Here is a 27,129-nt window from a genome sequence, read left to right on the forward strand (position 1 = left end):
CTTCAAGAGGTTATTGGGTCATGAGCGCTCAATCCTCTTGAATGTATTAACCCATTAATGGATTAAAGGGTTATCATGGAAGTTGACTAGTTATAAAAGCCACTTTGGTTCTCTCTTGTGAGCCCCTTTTGCCCTGTGAGGGCTTCTACCATGTTATGATGCAATAAAAAGGCCCTCACCAGATGTGGCCTCTCGACCTTGGACTTCCCAGCATCCAGAATTGTAAGAAATACAATTTTTTCTTTTTTTTTTTTTTCCCTTTCTTTTTTTTTTTTTTTTTTTTTTTTAGAGTCTCACTCTGTCATCTAGGCTGGAGTGCAGTGGCACTATCTTGGCTCACTGCAACCTCCACCTCCCAGGTTCAAGTGATTCTACCTCAGCCTGCTAAGTAGCTGGGATTACAGATGTGTGCCCCCATGCCTGGCCAGTTTTTGTATTTGTAGTAGAGACAGGGTTTCACTATACTGGCCAGGCTGGTCTCAAACTCCTGACCTCAAGTGATCCGCTTGCCTCGGCCTCCCAAAGTGCTGGGATTACAGGCATGAGCCACCGCACCTGGCCAAATGCATCCTTTTATTGCTCATCCAGGGCAGATAGCTCTCCCTGCCATCCCCCAACTGGATATGCTACTACCATAGTCCAAGTTGGTTAGGGGCAGGTCTCCTGACTCCTACATTTCTTCTTCTTTTTTTTTTTTTTTTTTTTAAGAAATGACCCAGTCTTAGGTTTCTATTATAACAACAGAAAGCAGACTGACACTGTGATGACATGTCCTTTATGAACCTCATCCCAATCTCCATATCTATTCTATGGGTTTTGTGCCAGGTTTTTAGAATGTACTAAGTCCTACAAGATGAGAAAGCAGAGAGAATATGTAGCAAGTTCTAGACCCATAGATGATTTATAAACATTGGTTCACTGTTGAATGAAATTACTAGAGTACCCTTGGAAAGTTTGGATTATTAGAAGTTTTCAGAATAAAGCCAGGCACAGTGGCTCATGCCTGTAATCCCAGCACTCTGGGAGGCCAAGTCAGGTGGATCACCTGAGGTCAGGAGTTCGAAACCAGCCTGGTCAACATGGTGAAACCCCCCTCTCTACTAAAAATACAAAAATCAACTGGGCGTGGTGGTGCACGTCTGTATCCTAGCTACTCAGAAGGCTGAGGCAGAAGAATTGCTTGAACCCGGGAGACAGAGGTTGGAGTGAGCCTAGATCGTGCCACTGCACTCTAGCCTGGGCAATAGAGTGAGACTCCGTCTCAAAAAAAAAAAAGAAATTTTTGGAATAAATTTTAATTGCTCTTTTCCAAATACATTACTGTTGGCTCCTTTCTGAATGCTATTGGTAATGTTATGTACTCGTATATGTTGGTATTAGAAGTGGGTTATAGTGAGGTGCCCCTCAAGAGCTCAGAAATAAGTTGGTCCTGTGGGAGTTAAATAAGTAAAATCCACTCTCCTACTGAATACTACTAATTGTATAGTAGAGTAAAATTAAAGGACTTTTAATAAATGCATGGTCGAAAACAATGCTGCAAAAGAAGAGTAAGGAGGAGGGAGTTGTCCTACCATATGTTAAGGTATAGTATAAAGCTGCAATAAACAGTATGGCATTGGCATAAAAATGGTAAGAATTATAGAACATAATAGAGAGTTTCTAGCCTGGGCAACATAGTGAGACCACATCTTTACAAAAAATTTAAAAATTAGCTGGGTGCGGTGACACACACCTGTGGTCCCAGCTACTCAGGAGGCTGAGATGGGAGGATCACTTGAGCCCAGGAGGTTGAGGCCACAGCGAGCTGTGTTCACACCATCACACTCCAGCCTGGGTGACAGAGCAAGGTCCTGTCTCAACCCAAAAAACCCAAATAGTCCAAAAAACATACCAAAGTATAAAGTTTGGGAATTAAGAATGTAAAACTTCTTTACTGCAAATAATGTCTGGACAAGGATAAAGTCAACAAACTGGGTGGAAATAATTGCAATATATTGGATAAACAAAAAGTTTATATCCCTAATATACAAAGAGTTCTAATAACCTGTAAGAAAAAGACAAACACCTTAATAGAAAAATAGACAAAGAACAATTCGCAAAAGAAGCTGTACAGACAGCCAGTTAGCATACTAAAAGATGTTCAATTTAACTTGTAATCAAAGGAATGCAAATTAAAACACGGTTGTTTTTCACCTCACTGATTGTGGAGGACAAGTATTGATAATATCTAAGGTTGCTGAGAGTATGGGGAAACAGACATCTTCATTCACTGTGTTGGGGGTATAAATTGGTACTACCTCTCTGGAGGATATTTGTCAGTATGTATTTTAAATGTGACTACTTTTTGACCCAGAAACTCCATTTAGACCAGTATGACACAGATTCTATTGTACATATGAATCACCTGAGGGTCTTATTAAGATACTGATTCTGACTAAGTAGGTCTGAGGTGGGGCCCAAGCTCCTGCATTTCTAACAAGCTCCCAGGTGGTGCTGATGACACTGGTCCGTGGACTACACTTTGAATAGAGAGGATTTAGAGAACTTTATACCCTGGTTGCACATTAGAACCATCTGAGGCATTTAAAAAAATACTGGTGCTCAAGCCTTACCCCCAAATTATCTGATTCATTTTGTCTGAGGTGCAGCATGAGTTTTGAAAGATCTCCAGGTGATTCTAATGTGCAGCCACGATTTAGAACTATTGTCCTAAGGAGAAAATTGGACTATACACAAATATATATTTATAGAAATGTATGTTTATTGCAACATTGTTTATAATATTGAAAAATTAGGAACAACCCAAATGAGGTGGGCTACTCAGTAGGCTGAGGCAGGAGAATCACTTGAGCCCAGAAGCTTCAAGGCTTTAGTGTGCTGTGCTCAGACCTATGAATAGACACTGCACTCCAGCCTGGGCACCATAGTAAGAAAAAAAAGAAACAACCTAATGTCCAGCAGTAAGGGACTCATTTAAAACATTCTAGAACAACCATAAGTGGATTAATTAGAAATTACATCATAGATATAGATTTATTGACAGAAAGGTATTCATAACATGTTATGGAATAATGCTAGTACTAGGATGCTGGGAAGTTTATAATAAGACTATGTAAATTTATAAATAAATGTCTACATATGGTAAATGCATAGAAAGAGATGTGGAAAGATGCTTATTAAAATAGTAAAGGGGTCCTCTTAGGTGATTTCAACTTTTTATGATTATTTGCAAAGCTGTTTTCTAATTTTTTAAAATATTTATTTATTTGTTTGCTAGAGATGGGGGGTCTCACCATGTTGCCCAGGCTGGTCTCGAACTCTTGAGCTAAAGTGATCCACCCACCTCAGCCTCCCAAAGTGTTGGGATTACAGGCTGGGCCACTGCACCTAGCCAAAGCTGCTTTCATTTTGGGGAATAGAAAGGGTTTAGAAATACTTAAAACTGGTTGGGCACGGTGGCTCATGCCTGTAATCCCAGCACTTTAGGAAGCTGAGGTGGGTGGATTATCTGAGGTCAGGAGTTTGACAGGAGCCTGACTAACATGGTGAAACCCCATCTCTACTAAAATACAAGAAAATCAGCTAGGCGTGGTGGTATGTGCCTGTAATCCCAGCTACTCGGGAGGCTGAGGCAGGAGAATCGCTTGAACCCGGGAGGCAGAGGTTGCAGTGAGCTGAGATTGTGCCACTGCACTCCAGCCTGGGCAACAGAGTGAGACTCCATCTCAAAAACAAAAGAAAAAAGAAATACTTATAACTTAGGCCAAGTGCGGTGGTTTACACATGTAATCCCAGCACTTTGGGAGGCCAAGGCGTGTGGATCACTTGAAGTCAGGAGTTTGAGACTAACTTGGCTAACATGGCGAAATCCCATCTCTACTAAAAATAACAAAAATTAGCCAGGCATGTTGGTGTGTGCCTGTAATCCCAGCTACCTGGGAGGCTAAGGCATGAAAATTGCTTGAACCCAGGAGGTGGAGGCTGCAGTGAGCCAAGATCATGTCAGGGCACTCCAGCCTGGGTGACAGAGCAAGATCCTGTCTAAACAAAAATAAAATATTTAAAACTTAAATCAATGGGAGGCAGGAGTAGAATGTCACAATTAATAGCTAAACCTAATCAATTTTATTATAGCTCATTTGAGGAAAAACTTAACAGAAGAGAATTGTCAGTGTAGAGCATAGAAAAATGAAGCTGGGGCTGGGCGCGGTGGCTCATCCCTGTAATCCCAACACTTTGGGAGGCTGAGGCGGGCGGATCACCTGAGATCGGGAGTTTGAGACCAGCCTGACCAACATGGAGAAACCTTGTCTCTAGTAAAAATACAAAATTAACCCGGTGTGGTGGTGCATGCCTGTAATCCCAGCTACTTGGGAGGCTGAGGCAGGAGAATCGCTTGAACCCGGGTTCAGGTTGCAGTAAGCCAAGATCGTGCCATCGCACTCCAGCCTGGGCAACAGCCTGGGCGGAGTTTATTTGAAACTCCATCTCAAATAAAAAAAAAGAGAAATGAAGTTGACCATCCTATAATCTCAATGACCCTTCAGAGTTCATAATAGAATATTGGATATGGTAGAGTCTATGTCTAAAAGAGAGAATGAGAGAAAGAGCATGTGAAAGGGAGAGAAAGGTGACAGAGTCTCCTCCAAAATGGTCATCCAAATTGGAAAGTCACTTTTTAAGAGAGAACCAGAGTCCAGCTGATTGGATAGCTGACAGGATCATGAGAAAGGACGTTAACATTTGTTGTGTGACACCCATGTACCAGGCAGTGGTTTCCAGGTGAAGAAACCAAGTCCCAGGGAAGTCAGGTAATTTCTCCTAGGTGCACCTCTAGTCATTTATGATGGAAACCAATGATTAACTCCAAATTCCTTCTTTCTTTTTTTTTTTTTTTTTTTTTTTTTTTTTTTTTTTTTTTTTAGATAGAGTCTTGCTCTGTCACCCAGACTGGAATGCAGTGGCACGATCTCAGCTCACTGCAGCCTCCGCCTCCCAGGTTCCAGTGATTCTCCTGCCTCAGCCTCACGGGTAGCTGGGATTACAGGCATGCACCACCACGCCTGGCTAATATTTGCATTTTTAGTAGAGATGGGGTTTCACCATGTTGGCCAGGCTGATCTCAAACTCCTGATCTCAGGTGATCCACCTGCCTCAGCCTCCCAAAGTGCTGGAATTATAGGTGTGAGCCACTGCACCAGCCCAAATCCCTTTTATTTTTTTATTTATATATATTTTTTGAGATGGAGTTTTGCTCTTGTCACCCAGGCTGGAATACAGTGGCTCAATCTCAGCTCACTGCAACCTACAACTCCCAGGTTCAAGCGATTCTCCTGCCTCAGCCTCCCGAGTAGCTGGGATTACAGGTGCCTGCCACCATGCCTGGCTAATTTTTTGTATTTTTAGTAAAGATGAGGTTTTATCATGCTGGCCATGCTGGCCTCAAACTCCTGACCTCAGGCAATCCACCCACCTCGGTCTCCCAAAGTGCTTGGATTACAGACATGAGCCACTGCACATGGCAAATCCCTTTTATTAATAAAACACTAAACTCTCTTGGACCAAGAATGTGAGAATTTTATTATTTGAGCAACCTGGATTTTTACCCCAGGAGCAATGAAACAATCCATGAGACCTGGAAAAAGCTGAAGCTCTCTCTTTTTTTTTTTACTTGTATACAGTACGGTTTCAAACAAAATTGGGGCAACTTTGTACTTTGTACCTTATTAAAATGGGCTAACACAGCGTGTTTGGTTTGACCTTGTCTTCATAGGATCTTCTGGCTGATTCCTTCTCTGGATGAGTCCTGAGAATTTCTAAAATCTCGGGAGAGTAAAGGAGGGTCTGGAGCCTTCTCTATATACAAGGAAATCCCAGTTTTGTTAAAAACTTGCCAAAGGCTTGGTGATATAACTCCAAAGACAAATCCACAGATTCCTTTCAGGTACTTCTTTGGGATTCTGTGAAGAATTGTGACTGTACACTAGGATGTCTAATAGGAAGGAAGCTCCTTCCTTTATGACATCACCAGACAGAGAGGTAGCTAAGGGGACTATTTGAGACACTCTTAGAACCACAGCCACTTTTGTGGGAGCCCAAGAACAGCAGCTTTAAAACAGAGTAAATATTCAGGCATCATTAGGATCCTGAATACAAGCCAGCTGGTAAAATATGGGATCTACTCAGAAGGGCACAATCTATCAGATGGTCAAGACAAATAAACCTGCGGCCAAGGTAGCGGTTTCAGCACAGAGAGGGTCTGAGGTTACTACAAACACATCCCCTCAGCAGGGACATGGGTACATTCTTGCCTCAAGCCATCAAAGTGCTGCAGTTTCCCTGAACCCTTCCCACCGAAGATCAGAAGCTGCACATCCCACCACTCCCCATTCGGCATCAGACTATCCTCGATCTGTCTCCCTCCAGTCAGGACCTGGACACTATGCAGTACCCACTCCTCGGGGAACTGAGACTGGACCAAGAACAGAATCATCCCGCCGTTCCTCTCCTCATCTAAAGAGCCAGCAAACTCAGACACTGGCTTCCCATGCTTCAAGCAGACAACGGAATGTTAGTCGACCCAGAGAGGAAGCAGCACGAAGAGGCGGTGAGAGCAAGTCAGGGCGCGAGGTCGGCCATCATGCTTCACCAATCCCAGATGCCAAATCTACTCGTCGGTTGAGTTTTCAAGACCAGAAGGATAACTTACAATCACAAATCTTAGAAGATGACCCACCATCCAAGGTCCAGAACCCCCAAGGAGTCAGAGTTCCCCGTAGGATTTTGTCTTACCCAAAGGATGAAGCAGTACAAACTGAGCCCATCCAAAGAATTACGACTACTAACGAGACCAGATCTCCAAGGAGTCCCTCTCTCCCAGAGCACAAAAGCAGCTGTGTCTCTGCAGACTATCAGACAGCCCAGAGAAGGGTCCCTGTAGAAGAATCAGAAACAGGTCCTTACGGTTCAATTCCTTCAAAACCCAAGGCCTTGTGTAGGAATATGAACTTCGACTCATCGCCCAAACTCTCTGTCCTTAAAGATTCTGATGGTGTACACCGAGTTTCTGCACGGGTAGACCCGGGGTCTCTTCACGAGTATTCTGTCTATCCTGAAACCAAGCCCTCCGCAAAGATCTTAGTATCATCACAGGTGGAGTCCAATGTGAGGGCCCCAATCCGAGGAAACAGTGAGGTTGGCCGCAGGGTCACCATCTCCCCAGGGGTACAGTCAGTAGAGCCAACTCACCATGTGACAGCTCGATCAGTGTCTGAGGGCTCCCACAAGTCATCCATGTTTGTCACTCCAGAGCCCATCTATAAACAGCAAACCCAAAAACCCCCAGAAACTACCTACATGTCCCAAGGACCTACACCCAGGTATCCAGAACTCTCGCAAAACCCCTCCATCCATGCAGAACTGGAACTGACCCCTCGGCCCTTGCCTCCTCGGTCCTTACCTAGGTATGGACCTGACTCCTCATGGTGGCCCTTGCTGAATCCTGAAGTTGAAACACCCCAAAGCCAGCCGACAACACCTGATTTTGAGCCTAAGTGTTCTCCTTCCCTAGAGCTTTTATTGTCCGGTTTAAAAATAGACTCTAGCCCTTTCTGTGAGGATCTGAAGTTCCAGAGAGAGAAGGCAAGCCTATCACCACCATCACCACCAAAGGAGTTTCCAAGTTGGGCACTACTGAGTGAAGTGCCACCCAAGCACACCTGCAAACAACCCATTCAAAGGTTTAGTGCTTTCTTCCTGGGTATGTGAAGAAGCAGACTGCCCAGGTGCAGCCCCAGTTTAGTGAGATGGGATGTTGGGGTGGGCAGGAAAGACCACCTCTTCATTCTGGGCCTAAGGGCTGCTCTCCTGCCAGTGCCAAAGCTAGTCCTATCCTTGAGCCTATTGCTCCATTCCTTCGCTGCCAGCTTCTCTGTGCTCCAAGCTAATGACATCAATGATGATGCTTGGGCCGGGCGACAGGCATTGACTCCTCCAGGCAACACTGCTTACCTTTTCAATTGAAGGTAGTAGAGAGGGGCTTGCAGGGTTGAAAGCTGCTTCCTGAGTGGGGATGAAGAACTGAGCTGGGTTGAGGGCTGGCAAGGGCTGTTAAATAGAATAAGAGCCTCAGGTAAATACTCTGGCTACAAAGTGGAGAGACTGGGATGCAGATGAGCTGGGATTCCAGAAGGAGAAAGGCATTCACAGTGGCACAGAGAGAGGGTGTAAAAAAGAGAAAGGGAGAGTGGGAATATGATATATAGTCCTAGGCTGGAGGAGCTTCTTGGAGAGGACCAAGGTCTGAGGGCACCTTTGGGTGGAGAAATGTGGAGCTAGAAAGGGAGCTGCAAGTAGTGGAGAGTGGGATGTGCATCCCACAGAGAGAAGAAAAGCAACCATCTCTCTGTTACTTTCAGATGTCTCTGAGGAAATGTACAATCGTGTCATCTGGTGGCTAAAAGGTCTGTGCTTTTCCCTCCTATGGGCCCACTGTGGGAGCTTGGGGGATGGGAGGACAGGTGAGGAGTGGCATCTATGTATCTACAGAGCTGGGTCGTTTAGGAGATAAATGCTGGGATTTTGACCTGAAGAAGCAGAGGAACTTCTCATCTTGCTGAAAATTTCACCATTAGAGTCATTTCTTTAGGGCTTGGAACCTTTTCCATTTTCAAGTCTCCTTTTAACAGGAAGTTACTTCTGGAATGGAGAATAATTTAAGCCTCATGGCCTTTTCAGCTTAGTTGATCAGCTATCACATGATTTTAAAAAATACACCAAAGCAAACCGCCTGCTTCACGGTCTTGCTCAGAGTTGACTTCACGCTAATTCAGGCTGGGGGCTCTTCTCATGTGTTTCTCTGGTTCCTCAGAACCCTCCTCATGCCCCGACTTTACCACCTGGGGTACTTATTGGTGCTGCCCAGGCAGGATCTTCAGAGATGTCTGGGCCTCCCCCTTGAGGCCATCAGTGTGTCTTGCAGCTCTAGAATCCTTAAGAGAAGTGTCCCCAGGCCTTGTGACCCTCCACTCCCTTTATACTCTTGGCCTCTCTGGGGGCAGGGGAGGGTGGGGACCAGACCTCACGGAGTAAATCTTGGCAGCAGGGACTTCTTGCTGTGAGCATTGTGGCCCAAAATATACTCCAGCCCTATGAGCATGACAGAGGCCAGGGCTATGGATAAAGCAGTTCCTGGGGAGGAGAGAGCCCTGGGAATGCCATCCAATCCCAACCAGCATGAACCCTCCTAGTGATGGTCAGCAAAGAGCAGAGAAGGGCAGTCCTGCTCCTCAGAGGGAGCAAAGCTCTATAAAGTAGGGGCATAGTAAAGTACGAACTCGAGTTATCTAACTGGATTTGGGCCCTGGGTCCACTATTTTCTGACTGTGACCATGGGTAAGTTATTTTACCTCTCCAAGCCTCAGTTTCCTCATCTGTTACTGAGAATAATGGCTCCCTCTTAGGGTTATTGTGAGGATTATTACAAGCTATTACCAATAAAACACTTAGCCTGGTGCGTGGCAACAGTGAGCACTCAGTAAATACTAGCTGCTGTTATTTGGGCCACTTGCACTAGGAAGGGATTGGGCCAGGTTTGCCCAAGTCCACTGGGCATCTTTAGTAAATTTCTCTTTTTCCCCTCCTATTGGCACTCTCTGAATTCCATTTGCTGCCCCCGGGAATGCCTGGCTTCTACTCTGTTATGACAGATGAGGAGGTAAGAATGCTCCTGGGAGGTTACTCCCAGTCTTCCTGGGCCCACCCCACAATCCAAATCCATCTCCTGTCCTATGTCCTATAATGGGAGTGGGCATGGAGGGAGACAGAGCTGCTCCCTATGGTTGGGCAGATTGTTCACTGCACAAGAGCACCTGGTAGAGGGGGCAAGTGGGGGGCTGAAATCTAACCTGTGTTCCATTTGCCAAGCTGTGCACCTGTGGGGCCGCATCTCCCCAGAGGGGGATTTGCACAAAAGCACTGTATGAGCTAGTTGCAGTCCTAGAAAGAACAGAGACCTTTTGGCAGATGATGAATCTTGCCAAGTGCTCTGTGGGAAGGCTGTCTAGGTAGCCATTGGATCAGTCCCCACCTGGTTCTCCTCTTTTCAGCTTGGGGCATTCCAGAAAGGGGTCGCTTTTTTGGGTTACACACTATTTGGGTCCTCAACTTGGAAAAACTCAAGGTGGACTCTGCTTTTGTCCACCTTGTGGACAGCAGTCCTGTGTCCTGATTTTGGCAGTGTCCTGATTTCGCTGCATTGTTCCCATAAGTACTTTGGCTATTCTTGGCCCATGTTTGATAAGATGGTCAAAGCTCTTCCTACTTCCATTATTTTCTCTTGCCATATTTCTCTATTACCCAAAGCCTAGCAATGGCCTCTAATGGGTCCCATTCATAGGCTGACTCAGGGTGGACAGTTGGCCACAGATAGAAAACAAATGAGTGCATAGTGGGAGTCAGCCTAAGCTCAGATAATGGAACAGCTGAAGGGGAGGTGACCAGAAACAAGGCTGCCACCTCCCACTGCCATGGGTTCTTATCCAACCTCATGCCCTGAGCTCCGCTGTAGGTGGGAGTGGCTACTTTCAGAAATTATCTCCATGCAAGACAGTAAGTCCCTCCCTCCCTTTCTCCCTTCCTTCCTTCCTTCCTCTCTCCCTCCCTCCCTTCCTTCCATAAACAATTTTTATTCAGTTGCCTAGCACTCTGCTAGGCACTTTTAGGGGAAGAATTGAAGCTTCACAGCACACATATTCCTTGGTCTTGAGAAACTTGCCATGTGGTTGGGGAGATAAAACACAGACAGGAAACATTTAAACAACAATATGAAATAGTTTGTGCTCAAATGTCAAAATAGATGGAACAGCCTGAGTAAGCGCTCTTGGAGGGTCTTAGGAGAGAGGGAGTCTGCAGGGAGATGGGTAGGGGATCAGGTTATGCCCTCCTTCCCAAAGCCAGGGGATGGTGGTGTCTTAGCTAGCCTTTTGCTCACCCCTAGATGCAAATCTGTACTTTTGGGAAGGAGTTAATATTTCCCTTCCATCAAGATTTGATGTTTTTGACTGAGCAGGCTTCTCCCTGTTCTCCCCCACCTTCACCCCCTTTTTCTGTGCATCATGTTTTAGTTTAGGAAGTCAAAAGCCTTGGCAACAGGATGGCTCCTTCCTAAAATAGCTCTTATCCTGTCTCGATAATTACAGCTCTCCAGCCCTGTTCAGCAGCAGAGCTGCTCCCCAGAAGCCAAGAAAAGAAGGCTCCCAGGCAGCTGGGCTGCTGGTCTTCTCTGGCTCTCTGGAGGTAGGATGGCATGGAGGTGGGCCAGGTGCTCTCTAATGCATGAGAGAGCTAGGCTCTCCCCGGCCTGTCCCTCAGCTGGCATGGCCCCATGCAGCCTCAGGATGGAGACGCTGTGGTGCTGGTGTCCAAGGCCTCTGACTCCTCTGATCTGGGAATGGTTGACCATAGAGTCTGTTCCAGATTCCATTCCTGGCAGGAATTCTCTGGTGGCCTGGCCATGATACCTGGCTTATGGAAGGCATCATGTTTGTTGTTGAGCTTCACAAGCCTCTCTGGGTGAACAGCTGGGGATGGTGCCTGATTCAGCCCATCTCTTTCTTTTAAGTGTCAGTCCCTTCCCAAATGGCCCCTCAAAGCACTTTTGTCTAAGGAATGGGGTGGACAGATGCTTCTCATCCTTGGACTGGGACATTAGGGGCTGGAGTCTCCCCAGAGGAGGTTGTGCTGGACTGAGGGAAGCATTCCTGATGGGTTTTTTTTGGGATCAGAACTAGCAAAAGCTCAAGAGGAAGGTCCTGAGGGTGCCCTAAAGGGTTACTGGGGGCTGCCTTCTCACACAGCCCTGGGGAGTTCCTGGAAATAAAGCAGTTCTGATGGGAGGGGCTGCAATGCCTTTGATGGACAGGGTGCATTAGCCCCAAGATCCTGTGTCCTCAAGGCATCTGACCTACTCATCCTTAAATGTGACTTCTCAGGCTGTCATAGGGCAAGGTGGTGTACTCTCTGCTCTATCAATTATGCAAGAAACCAACTCTGGAAAATAGGCCAGGAATCAGAGGAGGCCATCTCACTGATACTTAAGGCAGACCTCAGTGTCTTTTGGGTGACATGTCATGTGACCCCTAAGGGATGGGATGATCAGCCTCCTGTTGGCTTCTGAATCACAGGGACATTTTGCTAAGGTTGGCTTCCTTTACAAAGTGAAATCCAAAGCCTCTGAGGAACTCAGGGAGTTTCCACATTCATGAGGATGTTCACAGAATCCTAGGTCATGGGCTGTGTGAAAGGAAACCTCCCTCGCTTTTTTTTAAAGTGTTCTGTTGCCCAGGCTGGAGTGCAGTGGTGCGATCAGTAGCTCACTGTCATCTCGAATTCCTGGGCTCAAGTGATCCTCCTGCTTCAGTCTCCTGAGTAGTTGGGACTATGGGCACCAACCACTGCACCTGGCATTTCTCTTGCTTTGGGTAGAGGCTCGTAGTTGAGAAGAAAGAGAGTTGTTGAAAGAATGGAGCAGAACTGCTGAAAACGGGGCAGGGCATCTTGGGAGGCTTTTTTTTTTTTTGAGACAGAGTCTTGCTCTGTCGCCTGGGCTGGAGTGCAATGGCGCGATCTCGGCTCACTGCAACCTCTGCCTCCCGGGTTCAAGTGATTCTCCTGCCTCAGCCTCCTGAGTAGCTGGGATTACAGGTGCCCGCCACCACGCCCAGCTAGTTTTTGTATTTTTAGTCGAGACGGGGTTTCACCAAGTTGGTCAGGCTGGTCTCGAACTCCTGAACCTGTGATCTGCCCACCTTGGCCTCCCAAAGTGCTGGGATTACAGGCATGAGTCACCACGCCCGGCCTTGGGAGGATTTTTATAGCAGTTTGACCATTGTTGCACAGCTTCTTAGGAAGCAAGCATCTTACCCTGTCAGATGGCACCCTGTTCATTTCCAGCTACCATGGGCAGCCAATTCCAGAGCAGGATGGAAGGCTGGTGACCTCTGGCTAAGACTTGCTAATCTGGAGACAGGCTAAGTTGACCAACTCATCAGGGTTTGCCTGGTACTTTGCTGGTTTTAGCACTGAAAGTCCCATGTCTCAAGAACCCCCTCAGTCCTGGGCAGACCAGGACAGTTGGTCACCTAGTACAAGCTGTGGTGCAGTCTGCCTGGAAGCACAGAGGGGACAATGTCCTGGCTTCACAGTGAGACCTGGGCAGGTTACTCCCTCTGCCTATAAAATGGGGGCAGGAATATACGATGCTTTTCTCTCAGACTTGATAGCAGAGCTGAGGCCAGACTCCCTTAGTTCTTTGTTTCGCCCAGAATAATCCCACATAGGGAAGAATCTGCCACATCCATTGTGGACTTTTTGGTGTATTTTCAGAAGGTGTGTGGTGACTGAAACCCATCTCCAACATCACATCTTTCTGCAGAGTAGTTTGGTGCTGTTTGAAATGGTGGATTTTCCAAGTAACAGAAACAGTGGGCCTGGGTAGATTAGGGAGCTTGGCTTCAGAGGCCAGGGTGCATACTTGGGTGAGGAAGTAAATTTGTAACCCAGGAGCCACCCTGACAGGTGCTCAGCCAGAGGAAGGCTGTCCTGAGAGGCAGAAATGGCCATGTCCCCTCACCCTCCTCTGCTCAGCTGCCTTTGGCTCAGCTGCTGTTAGGGGAGCAGCAGGAGACAGCTGCACCTTGGGGGCTGAATGAAGCCTGGAGGAGGGGGACAGAATGTGAGGCAGTTCCTGAGGGAAGCTCAGGCTGACACTGTGGGTGTCGCTTCCTTGTCATACCCACTGCCGGCAAAGTCATCTAGTTCCAGGGGTCTCCACAGTGGCTGTTTCTGGGAATTTGGGTTGGTAGGTCTGAGACCAAGCACCAGCTTTCTAGAGATGGTGTCTAGCTGGAGAAGCTGACTCAACAGGTGGTGGCGGTTTGGTCATTCCAATGTCACTTTAATCTAAGGCATTACTCTGGTATTCTCTGTCCTCCCATCTCTCTACACCTATTACACATGCACACTCCAAATCCTTTGGAGGGAAGGCATTTGAAATAGTCACAGTTGGCAGTTACTGGTTTGATGTTGATAATTTTCTTATTAGTGGAGATAATAGCTACCATTCATTTAGTGATCATGTTAAGTGCATTAGTGGGTTTTCATAGTAACCTATGAGTGGATTTATTCTCCCTATTTCACAGATGAAGAAATTGAGGCTCAGTGTTTGTTCATCAAAGCTGGAAGCATTTTACGGAGCAGTCTGTCCCAGGGAGTCAACTATATGGTATAGAAACCCTTCTTCTATAGCCACGTCTCCCTGGAAAATACTTCTCAATATTTCAGCAGCACCTTTAGATATCAAGAATTGTGAAGGGAAAGGTTTTAGAGGGAGTAACATCTGTGTCTTTGCATGTGAACCACGGGGCTGGGAGGTGGGTGTGAGCTTGTGAGCAGCCAGGATGAAGGGCAAGTGAAGGGTCAATGAAGCGCAGAGCCTCTAGGCTTGTCTGGGCTCTAAAATCAGAATGGAAAACTAATCAATGAGTCCTTTTAGTGAATCCATATTGATCAGCCATCTCCTGGGGGCAGAGGCCTGGACACCCAGACAAACATCACATCACATGTTAGCTGATTTGAAGTGAGCAGAGGTTAAAAGAAAAGACATACTCCCTGCCCTTGAGGAGCCTGTGGTGAATTTGGTAGAGAAAAGTATACAGATGGGTCACTTGAAAGGGTGTGGACATCAAAGGACAAAGCAAAGTCCAGTGAAATGAGTCAGCAAAGCTTCCGGCATGGAGGCATATGGAGGGTAAAAGCCAGGGAGAGACAGATTTTGGCTCAGTATAGTGAAGACTTTGGTAACTTGGCTGCCCAAAGGTTGAAGGGCAGTTGTTAGAATCAGTGAATTTTTGGCCATCGGAGGTAGGTATTCGAGCAGAGGCTGGGAAGGCAGGGGAGCCTTCAGACATCTGGTGAGTAGTCACATTAGGAGGTTTGTAAGTACCTTCTAACCCTGAGCTCCTATGGCCCTGCCCTGCTCACGGAGGGTGTTGGAAGGACTGTCTGCCCTATCAGAGTGGCTGGCTTCTAGCACCCTGCCAGCTCTGGAAGTGCCCCTCTTTGCAGCCATTCAGCAGGTGCCAGGAAATACAGTGTTCCCCAGCCTTGCCACCCACATGTTATGCCTGCCCCCAGGATCATGGGACATGTGGCAGCAGCTGGGGGAAGATTTGGGCTTAATGTATTTTGGTTTATTGCCTTTGTCCACCACAGACCTTGTTGGACAGACTTGCTGAGGTTTCCTTGAAAGACACAACCCAGTGATAGCCTTTGGTCCAAGGACTCTCTGACTGTATCATCAGTGACTCATCTATCTCACTGGGGAAGGGATGTACAATTAGTTCTTGTGCCACTTTAGGGAAACTTAGCTACTGAGAGGCAGAAGTGGCCATTGCTAGTCATGCAGATCTGAAATCCTGATTTCCTGTGGTAATTGCTCTTTATTATTGGCTCTGAACCTGGGCCCTGGGATGGCCCCATGCAGCCTCCTTGCTTAGGTCCTGTGCCACACAACCTGCACCTATGGGTGGGCAGGAAAGACCTAGTGGAGGGGGCCAGGACATATCATGTTGGCCTGACCTGAGCAATGGAGCCCAAGACAGCAGGCTAGAGCTATGGTGGCTGAGCTGAGTTTCCCAGCTAGACACTCCCCTAGACACTTGGCTCAGATACCATGCCCTAGCAGTACCTGGGGAGTTGTACTGTAGTCAAGGCTATCAATGCCTGGTGGGATGTTGAATTTTGAGGGAGAACTAGCGCTCCAAAAGCTAAGCCATGCTGAAGCGGAGTTGGCCAGGCCACCTGCTGGCTGGAGATGAGGAAGAGCACTCGGTAATTTGCCAGTGACTCAAGCAAGGGCTGCTGTATCTTGGCCCTCCAGGTATTAGACCCTGCCTCCATCACACAGAATGTAAGAGCTAGAGTTGGGAGAAGTCCAGTCTTCTCTTTCAGTGGGGGAAACAGAGGCCCAGAGAGGGCAAGGGACTTTCAGGCAGTGAGATAATAGCCAAGTTGGCATGGGACTTGTGCCCAGGCCAAGTTCTCTCAGAGCTCTCCGAATGCTGCAGTAGGTTAGCATGCAGGGCTTGTGCAGGTGGGATGGCTCAAAGTCAGTCTTCAGCTTTTATTTCACCCAGCATGCCTCATGTTAGGCCTGTGGTACAGTGATTAGAAAGAGATCAGACCCCAATATTCTTGGCTTAGAGCTAAGTTCCATGGTCCCAGGACTTGCTTGGGGCCTCACTTTCCTCAAGGCAAGCTGGTACCAACCTGCCTCAGGACACACAGGGCCCTCTGGAGCCTGGGCAGCAGGTGCCAGAGAAGGGCTGGGATTCCAGCCACAGCTGAGGATGAGCTGGTTGGGCTGCCTTTTGAGATGTGTGTGTGTCCACACTTGGAATTCAGCTGAGGCCGCGGGGAGGGGCATGTTATAATAGAGGAAAACAAGGGTTTCTGCTGGGGCCTGTCTTCCCTGATGTAGGCTTTCTCCTCACCCCAGGCCACAGGACTCTGGAAGCACACAAGAGGTATTCTTAGAGTGCATATATGAGTACTGGAGGCCCAGGGCTTTGAAGAGTGGGGCTTTGCATAGCCCAAGCTTGACATTTGGGGCTGATGGTAGCAGCAGCTGCTGCTTCTGCAGACTTCCAACTGCCATTGGTTTCTCTCTTTATGTCTGTTTTCTTGAGTACAGCTTCAGATCCCCTGATCTACCCCAGGTCTTTTCTGGGAGCCTCTCTGTATCTTTAGAGGTTCCCTTTCAGGGAAGCCAATCTGCTGCCCCCATCCTACACGTCCTCCCCCTTCACTCAGATCCTGGGCCCTCTCCTGAATCACTGCATGGCCAACCTTTCTCCAGCACCTCCTGCTGCTGCCTTGTTCTCTTATCTTCCTCCAAGGCCTATAGTAGCATACAGCATATCCTCCTTCCCCCACTGCATCCACTTTTAGAAGGCCAGAGCTGTAAGGAAGCTTAGAAATCATCTAGTTTAATCCCCTCATTTTCAGGTATGGAAATTGAGACCCTGACAGATGAAGTAAGTTGCTCAAGGCCACCCAGCTAGGAAGGTTTCTCCTCAACCTGCTAGCTCATGAACACCCTGCCATCTTCCAGTCCACCAGTGCCAAACAGCCAATAACATCTCCAGTAGCAGCCCCATTGTTTTTCTCAGCCTGATCTTACCTGCTGCCCCAGGCCCTCTTCCCTCTCCTGGCTGAGTTCTGACTGGTCCCAACCACTGCTACTGGTTCACAGGTCAGACTGAAATACAGCAGGCAGGCCTCTGGCACTTCTACCAACAGAGAGGGCCGTGCCTGTGGGTCTCAGTTTTGTCCAGAGTGTATTCAAGCAGAAGCCAGTCAGCCTGCCATTGAGAGAGGGGTCTTGGACGGGTCAGGAAGGGACATGCTTCTGGAAACTTCCACAGGAGCCTGACCAGCTCAGACCCTACTTAGCTCAGGGAATCCCTCACCAACACCCCACTCACCAAGCATCTGCCTTCCCCTAGCTGCTGCTCTGACCCTTCTGAGCCTCTAATGCCTCTAAAGCTTCTGGGCATCTGTCCCCTCGGCATCTCACCTGCTTGTCAGAGGAAGAGTGGCCCAGCTGGGCCTGGGTCACGCCTGGGTTGGCCTCTCCTGAGGCCCTCCCCACTGTCCTCAGCCACAGGCAAGGCTCCACCGCCCTGTTAAAGCCACTCAGCCTCTCCCTTCTATCCTTCCAGCAGATGATCCCTGGATAATTTGTGCAGCAAATCCTCTTTAATCTGTAATCTGTGGTACTGCACGAAGGGAACCTGCCTCTAACCTGCCCCTTCACAGCTCGGGTGGAGGTGGAGAATATCTGACATTCCCCTTCCGGAGGTGTAGTGATCAGTAACTTGGGCATCAGCAGGCTTCACTTTGTGAAAACCTTGTTGAATCCCTGCGGTAACTAATGGTTTCTCTCCAACTCATGCAGCAACTCTCCATCCCTTCCAAAGGCGTCTCCTTCTGGGGATGTCAGGTGGGCCGTTCCTTTTTCTTTGGGAACTGGCTCAAGCCCCCGCGGTGCTTCTGGAGCTGAGTAAAAAAGAGCCAGGTGTCCAGTGCAGCCCGGGGACGAGAAGCTGAGGCTCCCCGCTCTGTCCTGGGTGACTCTGCATACTCTGCGCATCCGGGGGTCGCGGGCTGCGAGGCCGGCCCCCAGCTGGGCACCCCGACCCGGTTCGCGCCGGCACCGCTAGCAGCTGAGGTACAGGCCCCGCCCCGGGGCCGACTCGCTCCGCCCCCACCGCCGGGCCCCTCCCTCAGCGGTCCGCACTTGGGGAGGCGGGAGGGGGACGGCGGTGCGGCGAGGTCGGCGCGCAGCTCCGCCGCTGGTCGCTCGGGCGCTGTCCAGGCGGAGCCGGCCCCGCCCGGGCTGCAGCCATGGTAAGGCAGGCAGGCGGGCAGGCGGGCAGGCGGGTAGGCGGGCAGGCGGGCAGGCGGGCAGGCGGGCGCGGGGCAGGGCTGGGGTGCGCAGGGCCGGTCGCTCCCGGGCGGCTCCAAGGGGACCCGCGGCGCCGCAACCAAGGCTGTGCAGGGTGGGAGGCGCCGTCGCCGGCCCCGGGCACAGGCTGGCACTGCTGCCGGGCGGCGGTGCGTCGCTGCTCCCAAGTTTTTCCCTCTGAGCAGCCACGGAGTGGGCCCCGACCCCTGGGTGATGCCTGCGCTCTAGGACGAAGGGGTGGGTCCGTGCTGAGGGAGGTGCCCGCTGGTGGAGACGCGCATGTTGGGCTGGGGAAGGCACATCAGTGATAAGCGGAGATGAGGGTCTCCATCCTCGCCTGGGTCAGCTTTTACCTGAGTAACCCCTCCTCACCCACCTACCCTGGGCACAGGGGCCAGCACCAACTTCATTTGGAAAACACAGAGGAGGCCCACAAACACTGCCTGCCTCCCCAGGAGGGATGGTGAGAAGCTTGGCCCCACCTTCCCTCAGCCCGACAAGGGGCAGTTCCTGGGCCTTTCCCAAAGGGACCCCTGAGGGGGGAGGCCCAGCCCACCATCCTACCCGGTGGAATTAGCTATATCCTTCTGCCTCCGGGACAGGAACCATGGGACAGCTTCCTCCTGCTGCATCTGCCCGGTCCCTCCCCACCAGCCAGGTCCCTCTGCAGTGTGTGGGGGTGGGGGCACCCATCCCTGCCACCTGCCTGTAGTGGGAAGAGAAAGAGTAACCCCAGCCAGCCTCCCTGGAGGTGCCTGGGTAGGAAGTTTTGATGCTTGGCTCTGAAGATGTCATCTCTTCTCCTGACATTGTTGCCAGAGCCTGCCACAAATAACGTAAGGGTGTCAGGACCTCCAGGCCACACACCGTCCTCTCCTCCCAGTCTGGAAGCCCCACAGCCTTTGCCCTCTGCATTGGGGGACACAAACTGTTTATAGCAGTGGGGGATCCCTGACCAGCCTGTGGGGCGGGATGTTGGCTGTGGGCAGCCTCCAGAAGGGAGCTCCCTGGGCCCCCCGGGATCAGAAGCTTTCAGGTTTGGTAGGGCCAACCTTTTGGGCTCTTGTCTCTCAAGCTGTGTCCAGGCAGAGGCCCAAGCCTTGGCCAGGAAGTCTTGGTGACCCTGTGACCTTCCCCCAAGGGGGGTTCCTGAGAGAGGCCTGTCCTTATTCCTTTCCCCCACTTCTCCCCACATGGTGGATGGATGGACTGATTGTTCTAGGGATGGAAGCCTAGGGAAGCACTGATTGTCCCCAGTGCCAAGCCCAGCAGGGGCTAGAGGGGCTTTTTCTGCCACACACTAAGTTCAGTTCAGCTGAGGTCTTGGTGCTTTCGGCTTGTCTGAGGCCACACTGTTCTTCTCTAATTAAAGACACCCCCCCCACCCCAACCACCACCACCAAAGTCCCCATCCTCAGGCCCCTGCCCTCAAGCCAGCCAAGTTCTTAGGCTGTCTGGTTCAGATCAGACTCCTCTATGAGGGTCTGTTTGTCAAAGGAGGTCAGTGTCCTAGCTGCTTTGGGAATCAGTGGGGGAGACCTCCCCAACCCAGGTGCGCCAGGGGGTTTAAATTTACATGTGAAAAGAATGACAGGCCGACATTAATGACCATCCTGTGACTTGGGATGCACCTTCTCTTCTCAGGTTCAAAGCAGCTTAAGGTATCTATCATCTGGGGGTGCTCTCTCTCCCCAGCCTCCTTGGGAGGCAAGGAAGGGCCATTCACAACTGAACATTAAGGTCCTCAAATTAAGACATTATCCAGACTCACAAAAGATGTTTCCACCCAACCAGAAACAGCGGCCCCCTGACTCCTAGTTGAGTGCACACTTCCAACCAGGCCCTTTAATTTATCTCCCACCTAAATGGCAGCTCTGAAGCTTCTGGGCTGCCAGCCTCCCATTGCCTTGAACCCGTGCTCCTCAGAGACCAAGTGCTAACAGCTCCCCTGTTGACGCTATGGAAGCCATGGAGTGATGCAATTGATACAGGTTGCTATAAGTCAGAGGTCAGGTGTCCTAGGGTAAGGGGAGTCCCTGGAGCAAAGTCTCCTCTGTGGCTGGTGCTCCCTGCAGGGATATTTAGGAGCAGGTTTCTGAGACAGTGATGTTCCCCACTGGAAAAAAAAAAAAACAAATGAACACTTGGGAAGAAGTGTGGGACCATTCCCACGAAAACCTATATGGGGGAGTATAGGACATCTCATCCTACTCCAGCACTGTTTAAAGTTAAGGTGAAAGAGAGGGACTGGGGGATTGAAATCCTTTGGGAATGGGTATCCTGGGTGGCTGTCCTCTTGTGCTGATGGGCCAGGTCACTTGGGGACAGCTCATAGTCCTCAGACAGGCCACAGTGTCCTTGGGGGTTAACAGGAGAGGTCAAATGGATCAAAAGCCTGTGCTGCAAACAGACATTGGGAGGTTGGTGCTGTGCCCACCAGGGTAGGCATCGGGCAGGCGTCATGGGGCAGCCAATCAGAGGAGGAGGGGACTGCAGAGGAACCAAGTGATCCTGCTGCAGCTGAGCTGTCCTTGGAGGGTGGGAGCCAAGGGAAGGGGAGGAGAAGAGGGGTGGGGAAGGACATTCCACAGGCTTTTTTGGCCCCTGCCAGAGACAGAAGGGGGTCAAAGAGAAAGGGAAAGGAGGAAGCCAGGAAGCCAGACAACGAGAGCATCAAAACAAGGCTGTTTCTGTGTGTGAGGAACTTTGCCTGGGAGATAAAATTAGACCTAGAGCTTGCTGACAGGGAGTCTGAAGCGTGGGACATGGACCGTTCACTGGGATGGCAAGGGAATTCTGTCCCTGAGGATAGGACAGAAGCTGGGGTAAGGTGCTGCTCTGGGAGATGGGTGGACATGACCTGTCTTCCCCCTGCCTTGGCTGGGTGGGATTGGGGCTCAAAGTCAGAAAATGATTTGGTCACTGGCAGAGCTGGGAGTGGGGATGGACAGGCAGGAGGCGAGGACCCTGGTGTCCTGACTCCTTGTCTAGAGCCCCTGTGGCCCCCTCCATGCGGATGAGCAGCCAGGGCTGGCAGAGATGAGGATGGTGCTGGGTTCCTGGAGGCTCTGCTGGAAGATCGTGGGGGCTAGGGATCTTCATTAGGGCCTTCCTTTCTCCCTTCCCTGCCCCTCCACTCAGTGCTCCTGGGAAACCAGGTGAAGCACAGCTTTCTCTCTCCCACCCTTGTCCTGACCCCCAGACCAACTGCTGGGTCATTGTGGATTTGTGCAGAGAGGCAGGATTTTCTGGAATTCCCCAGACTTATTAGCTGCCCAACAACAAGTCTGGCTGCCCCCAGTCCCACCCCTTCTCTGTTGCTATGTAATTAATTGTCTAAGCTGGGACACTTTTGAGAGTGAAAGGGCACAATTAATCATGATGCCAGGACAACAGGCATAGACTGGGATGTGTGGTCACCACCGGACCTCACAAATATCATAGGTGAGAAAAGCCTTGGGTTAGGCTTGCCTCAGGATAGCCTCTTCTGGTCACCCAGCCTCCACCTGCTGGTTCCAGTTTTGGGCTAAGGGGCCTCTTTTCCTCCCTGCTGTCCAGGCGAGCACCGGAGACTATGGCTATAAGCAGGTGTGAAGACTTCAGAGGCAACAGCCTGGCAGTAGCTCCTAGCAGACTTTTCCCTCTAACCTCCCTATCTCAACCTCTTCCCTCTGGCATACACCTGGCAGTATGCATATCTGCCTCCCTCAATTCTTCCCTTTGCAGGAAGACTGTGGCCATCTTATCTTCCCCACTCTAGCTGGGACTCCACAGTGGTCTGGGGTAGTCCCCACTGGCTTGGCTAACCCTTAGAGAGTGAGTCAGCCCCTGCAGCCGGCCCTTGTCCATTGTCTGGGGGTGGCACGTGGGTATTGTGAGGCAGAGCTGAGCCCAGCACTGCCAGGCACCCCACGAAGGAGGCTGACCCCCAAAGGAGAGGAGAATCTTTAGGGTCTAGAGCTGACAATGAGAGTTGGGGGAAACAGTTCCTCTTCTGAGCTGGGGATGGGGTAGAACAGGCTTCTACAGAGGAGTCAGTCCATTCTCTGCCTTCCACTCCCTGTGGGTCATGGTTCAGGCCAGGCCCTCTCCTGCACTGCTGGCTCTGGGCAGAGGGGGTAAGGAGACAACTGAGGGTGTTTCCCCTTATATGTCCCTCACAGTTGGGGGCTGTCAGAAGCTCTGGAGGCCCAGCCTTCCCCAGGCTCTTCCATCCTCCCTCACTTGGTCTCTCCCAGCTGCCTTCCACCCACAGTCAGCATCCACTGGCGGTTTACTCTTCTCTCCCAGGGCCCAGGGTCAGATTTGGGTGTGGCTCAGTTTCTGGAGTAAGGGGTAGGATCAGCTATACTGAGCGCTGGGCAGTGAACCCTGGGAATTGAGCACTAGCAGTAGAATCTGTACCCCAGTCCCCCAGCTCACTGACCAGTAGTGACATGAGCTACAGAACCCCCTGCTGGTTGACCTGCCTGATGGAGGCAGCTTTCTTCTCTCCTGTCTACTTCCCTCATGTCCCTGCCCCATTCTGATGCACTGTACTCTCCTTTTGGGTTTAATGCCTCTGTCTGCTCTATCTTAATCAGTCTGGCCTTACTTCCTGGCCTGAGACAGTCCCTGGCTAGGCCAGAACCCCAGGAAAGGCAGCCTCAAAAAACATGCTGCTGAGAAGGAGACCAGAACTGGAGTTCCTTAGTTCCCAAGAGCAGTTGCCAGGGCTCTGGGGGTGCCCAGGGCACTTCCTGGACGCTGGGACCCTTCCTGGCATATTGGATTGGGGAGGCTTGTGAGCAGGTGAGGGAGGGATGGTGAGCACTTCCTCTGTCTTGGCTGCAGTTTCTTTCTCTTCTAACCACAAGTGCTTTCCCTTTCCCTCTTGCCTTCTCCTGTCTTCTGTCTGCTTCCTCATTCTTCCCTTCCGGCTCCCTTCCCGGCACCACCCATCTATTCCACCCACCCCGCTTCCCCCAGATCAAGCGTTTCCTGGAGGACACCACGGATGATGGAGAACTTAGCAAGTTCGTGAAGGATTTCTCAGGAAATGAGAGCTGCCACCCACCAGAGGCTAAGACCTGGGCATCCAGGCCCCAAGTCCCGGTGCCAAGGCCCCAGGCCCCGGACCTCTATGATGATGACCTGGAGTTCAGACCCCCCTCGTGGCCCCAGTCCTCTGACAACCAGCAGTACTTCTGTGCCCCAGCCCCTCTCAGCCCATCTGCCAGGCCCCGCAGCCCATGGGGCAAGCTTGATCCCTATGATTCCTCTGAGGTAGAGCCTCCAGCCCTGCCTTTGCCTTTCAGTGGGCTGCTGCAGGAAGACCAGGGGGCAGGGGGCAGGTAGCAGTGTGTGTGTGTGTGTGTGTGTTGTGTGTGTGTGTGTGTGTGTGTGTGTGTGTGTATCTGGGACCTCTTTCAGTCCTGTGTCAGCCCTAGCTCCAAGATATCTGCCCCCAAGGGCACTGGAAATTTGCAGTTTCAGCAAGGGCAGGAGGCCCAGCTGGTGGCCTCAGATGGGAACTCACAGAAGTCTGGCACTGACTGCTTTTTTAAGGCTGGGACAAAGGCCTGAAAGGGAGAGAAGATTGGCACTGGGTGCCGGGGCCCCTTTGGCTCCTCACCCTGATGCATTCTGCCTTCCTGTCTACTAGGATGACAAGGAGTATGTGGGCTTTGCAACCCTCCCCAACCAAGTCCACCGAAAGTCCGTGAAGAAAGGCTTTGACTTTACCCTCATGGTGGCAGGTAGAAAAGGGGCAGGGCTGGGTTGGGCAGGGTGTGTTTCAGGTGGGGATGGTGTGTGTGTCAGTGAGTGGGAAGGGAGTATAGGTCGGAGGGAGCAAGCAGCGAGTGGCTGTACTGTTTTGCAAAACAACCAGGAGTCATTGGCCTGTGAGAGTGTATGTATGTGGGGTGGCGTGGGGGTGGGGGTACGAATTGGTTGCAAAGAGCCTCTGACCAACAGTTCCCTAGCATTTGCCTCTTTTGTGTGACCTTGGGCAATCTCTTGCTCCCCCAAGCCAATCTCTGTGCTTCCTCCCAGCTCTAAAATGCTATAGTTTGGTTGGTCTAGTTCCGATTAGATAAGAAAGCAGTTCCCCCTAAGCCTTGATCCAGTGAAGTTGCTTTTTGGCTATAGATCTTACCTTCTGATTTGGTGCCTCTGTCCTCTCTCCTCTCAGGAGAGTCTGGCCTGGGCAAATCCACACTTGTCAATAGCCTCTTCCTCACTGATCTGTACCGGGACCGGAAACTCCTTGGTGCTGAAGGTAAGGAAAGGAGAGGACAATCAGGCAGACTTGCCTTGGGAAATTAAACTCACTCCAGAGTCTGGGGGATGAGGCTCTCCCCCACATGCAGGAAACCATGGCCTCCTAGAGAGACTGACAGCAGCTCTCCATAGGCCTATCTGCCTGGCAGCCCACCAGCCAGCTCCCTAAAGATTTGGGTGCTGAAGCAGGGCAGAGACCAGAGTCTTGCTCTCTGAATGAGTCTCTGACCCCCAAGGATTCCAGGAATCCAAGAAAAAAACCGGAGCAGAGAAGAGGCTGGGGCCAGAGCCAACAGCCACCGGCATTCCTGTGTTGGGAAATGTACTCCTTGCTGGTTCCCAGAGAACAGTCCCCCAGGCAGCTTGGGAGTGGAGAAGTGGGCAGTGTGGATTAGGGAGTCTGGGCGACGAGGCTGGTTGGGGTGGGCGGTTCATCCGGACTGGGCAGGTCCCCGCGCTTGCCCTGGCCTCAGTTTTCCCCTTCTCCAGAGCGGATCATGCAAACTGTGGAGATCACTAAGCATGCAGTGGACATAGAAGAGAAGGGTGTGAGGCTGCGGCTCACCATTGTGGATACACCAGGTTTTGGGGATGCAGTCAACAACACAGAGTGGTATGTCTGACTAAGCACAATCCCAGCTGCCCTGAGCCACCCTTCTCCATACACAGGTACACATGTAAAGGCCCAGATATATCCATACTTATCAGGAGGAAGCGGTCTATGACCTTGAGCATGTGACTTCCCTTACTGGATAGCCATCTCCTCCTTTATAAAGTAAGAAGGAAAGGATTGGAATAGATGATTTTTAATGTTCTTTCCAATTCTGCCCTATGATTCTATAACGGGGTAGGGACATAAGAAAGAAGAGGCTGAGGTGGAAGTATCACTTGAGGCCAGGAGTTCAAGGCCAGCCTGGGCAACATAGTGAGATCCCATCTCTACAAAAAGTTTTAAAAATTAGCTGGGCATGGTGGCATAAGCCTGTAGTCTCAGCTATTGGGGAGGCTGAGGCAGGAGAATCACTTGAGCTCAGGAGGTTGAGGTTGCAGTGAGCCGTGATTGCACCACTGCACTCTAGCCTGGAAGACAAAGCGAAACCTTCCAAAAAAAAAGATAAGAAAGAAGAGCCTTAAAAACAAACACATGTGAAGTGTGAGAACATGTAGCACAGAGCTGATTACATAGTAGATGCCAAATAAACTGTCACCCTTTTTCCTTTCACTAGCAACATTTTAGGTGCCCCACAGAATCTTGTTGAAGGGCTGGCATGTATGGAGGGAGGGTAAAGGTGAGGAAGAATAGGCAAAGGGGAAAAATGGTGGAACTTTGTTTAAACTCCAGGCACCCTCTAGGCTACCTGCTGAAAGAAAAGCTGGCTTTACCACACCCCCTATCATTCGGGCTTTTTTATTTTTTAGGCACTGGAGGGACCCCCTGCAGCTAATGGTCAGTAGATCTGACCATTACCTCCAGCTTAGGTAATGGTCAGACCTAAGTGAGTAGATGAAGAGGGGAATGGATGAGATTGACAGGAGAGAAGGTGGTAGCTTTGATGAAGAAGTTAGGCAGGCAGTGCTAAGAGCCCTAGACAGTTCAAATCTTGATTGGCATTTAGTAACTTCATGATCTTGAGCAAATGATCTCCTTCAGTCAATTTACCTACTGTCTCTTACCTTCCATAATACTAATAATTTCATTTGCCAGGCACCTCACAGTTAAAGTGCACCTCCATATATACTCATTTGTTAGACATTTATTTAATTAAAATATACAGACCTTGGCGGGTGCGGTGGCTCAGCTTGTAATCCCAGCACTTTGGAGGCCGAGGCGGGGGATCACAGGTCAGGAGATCGAGACCACGGTGAAACCCCGTCTCTACTAAAATACAAAAAAAAAAAAAAAATTAGCCAGGCCGTGGTGGCGGGCGCCTGTAGTCCCAGCTACTCGGAGAGGCTGAGGCAGGAGAATGGCGTGAACCCGGGAGGCGGAGCTTGCAGTGAGCCGAGATTGCACCACTGCACTCCAGCCTGGGCGACAGAGCGAGACTCCGTCTCAAAAAAAAAAAAAAATATATATATATATATACATATATATATATATATATACATATATATATATATATATATATATACATAATATATATATATATATATATATATATATACACCAGACCTTACCACCTCTCCAATTGATCTGAACATCACCTAACATGATGCATGCGCACTGAAAAGTGTAAAGGGCTATTTACAGCATACTCAGGAATTTTAACAATGATAGTTGCAGGACCAGCAACATAATTTGTTGGGCCCAGTGAAAATGAAAATGTAGGGCCCCTTGT

At 50.1% G+C, this 27,129-nt stretch overlaps 2 protein-coding genes and 1 long non-coding RNA gene across 4 annotated transcripts; 2 read left to right on the forward strand and 1 right to left on the reverse strand.

Moving 5' to 3' along the window:
• Positions 1-5,722: 5,722 nt before the first annotated feature.
• On the reverse strand, positions 5,723-24,785 carry LOC115833886. The gene is made up of 3 exons (XR_004029111.1): positions 24,666-24,785; positions 6,793-6,934; positions 5,723-5,856 (listed from the first exon to the last, which is right to left on the reverse strand). It is a non-coding gene; the product is annotated as an uncharacterized LOC115833886 (long non-coding RNA).
• LOC100581739 (uncharacterized protein C17orf47) lies at positions 6,024-8,590 on the forward strand. The gene is made up of 2 exons (XM_003272317.3): positions 6,024-7,759; positions 8,418-8,590. The coding sequence occupies exons 1-2, from the start codon at positions 6,172-6,174 to the stop codon at positions 8,567-8,569; spliced, it is 1,740 nt and encodes a 579-aa protein (XP_003272365.2). The 5' UTR covers positions 6,024-6,171; the 3' UTR covers positions 8,570-8,590.
• On the forward strand, positions 18,291-25,429 carry LOC115830458 (septin-4-like). 2 transcript variants are annotated; one of them, XM_030808700.1, is made up of 5 exons: positions 18,291-18,468; positions 23,495-23,791; positions 24,171-24,264; positions 24,702-24,788; positions 25,280-25,429. In XM_030808700.1, the coding sequence occupies exons 1-5, from the start codon at positions 18,466-18,468 to the stop codon at positions 25,411-25,413; spliced, it is 615 nt and encodes a 204-aa protein (XP_030664560.1). In that variant the 5' UTR covers positions 18,291-18,465; the 3' UTR covers positions 25,414-25,429. The 2 variants fall into 2 exon arrangements, with proteins under 2 accessions (XP_030664560.1, XP_030664559.1); XM_030808699.1 differs by lacking the exon at positions 18,291-18,468 and adding an exon at positions 20,880-21,351.
• Positions 25,430-27,129: the final 1,700 nt, after the last annotated feature.

Source organism: Nomascus leucogenys, unplaced genomic scaffold (assembly GCF_006542625.1).
Source record: "Nomascus leucogenys isolate Asia unplaced genomic scaffold, Asia_NLE_v1 001654F_28898_qpd_obj, whole genome shotgun sequence".
NCBI classification, from domain to species: domain Eukaryota; kingdom Metazoa; phylum Chordata; class Mammalia; order Primates; family Hylobatidae; genus Nomascus; species Nomascus leucogenys.

Coding starts and splice junctions, on each gene's coding strand:
- LOC115830458 (XM_030808699.1), top strand. CDS start 21,292: ATGGACCGTTCACTGGGATGGCAAGGGAATTCTGTCCCTGAGGATAGG. Junction 21,352..23,494: donor AGGATAGGACAGAAGCTGGG/GTAAGGTGCTGC, acceptor CGCTTCCCCCAG/ATCAAGCGTTTCCTGGAGGA. Junction 23,792..24,170: donor ATCCCTATGATTCCTCTGAG/GTAGAGCCTCCA, acceptor CCTGTCTACTAG/GATGACAAGGAGTATGTGGG.
- LOC100581739 (XM_003272317.3), top strand. CDS start 6,172: ATGGGATCTACTCAGAAGGGCACAATCTATCAGATGGTCAAGACAAAT. Junction 7,760..8,417: donor GTTTAGTGCTTTCTTCCTGG/GTATGTGAAGAA, acceptor TGTTACTTTCAG/ATGTCTCTGAGGAAATGTAC.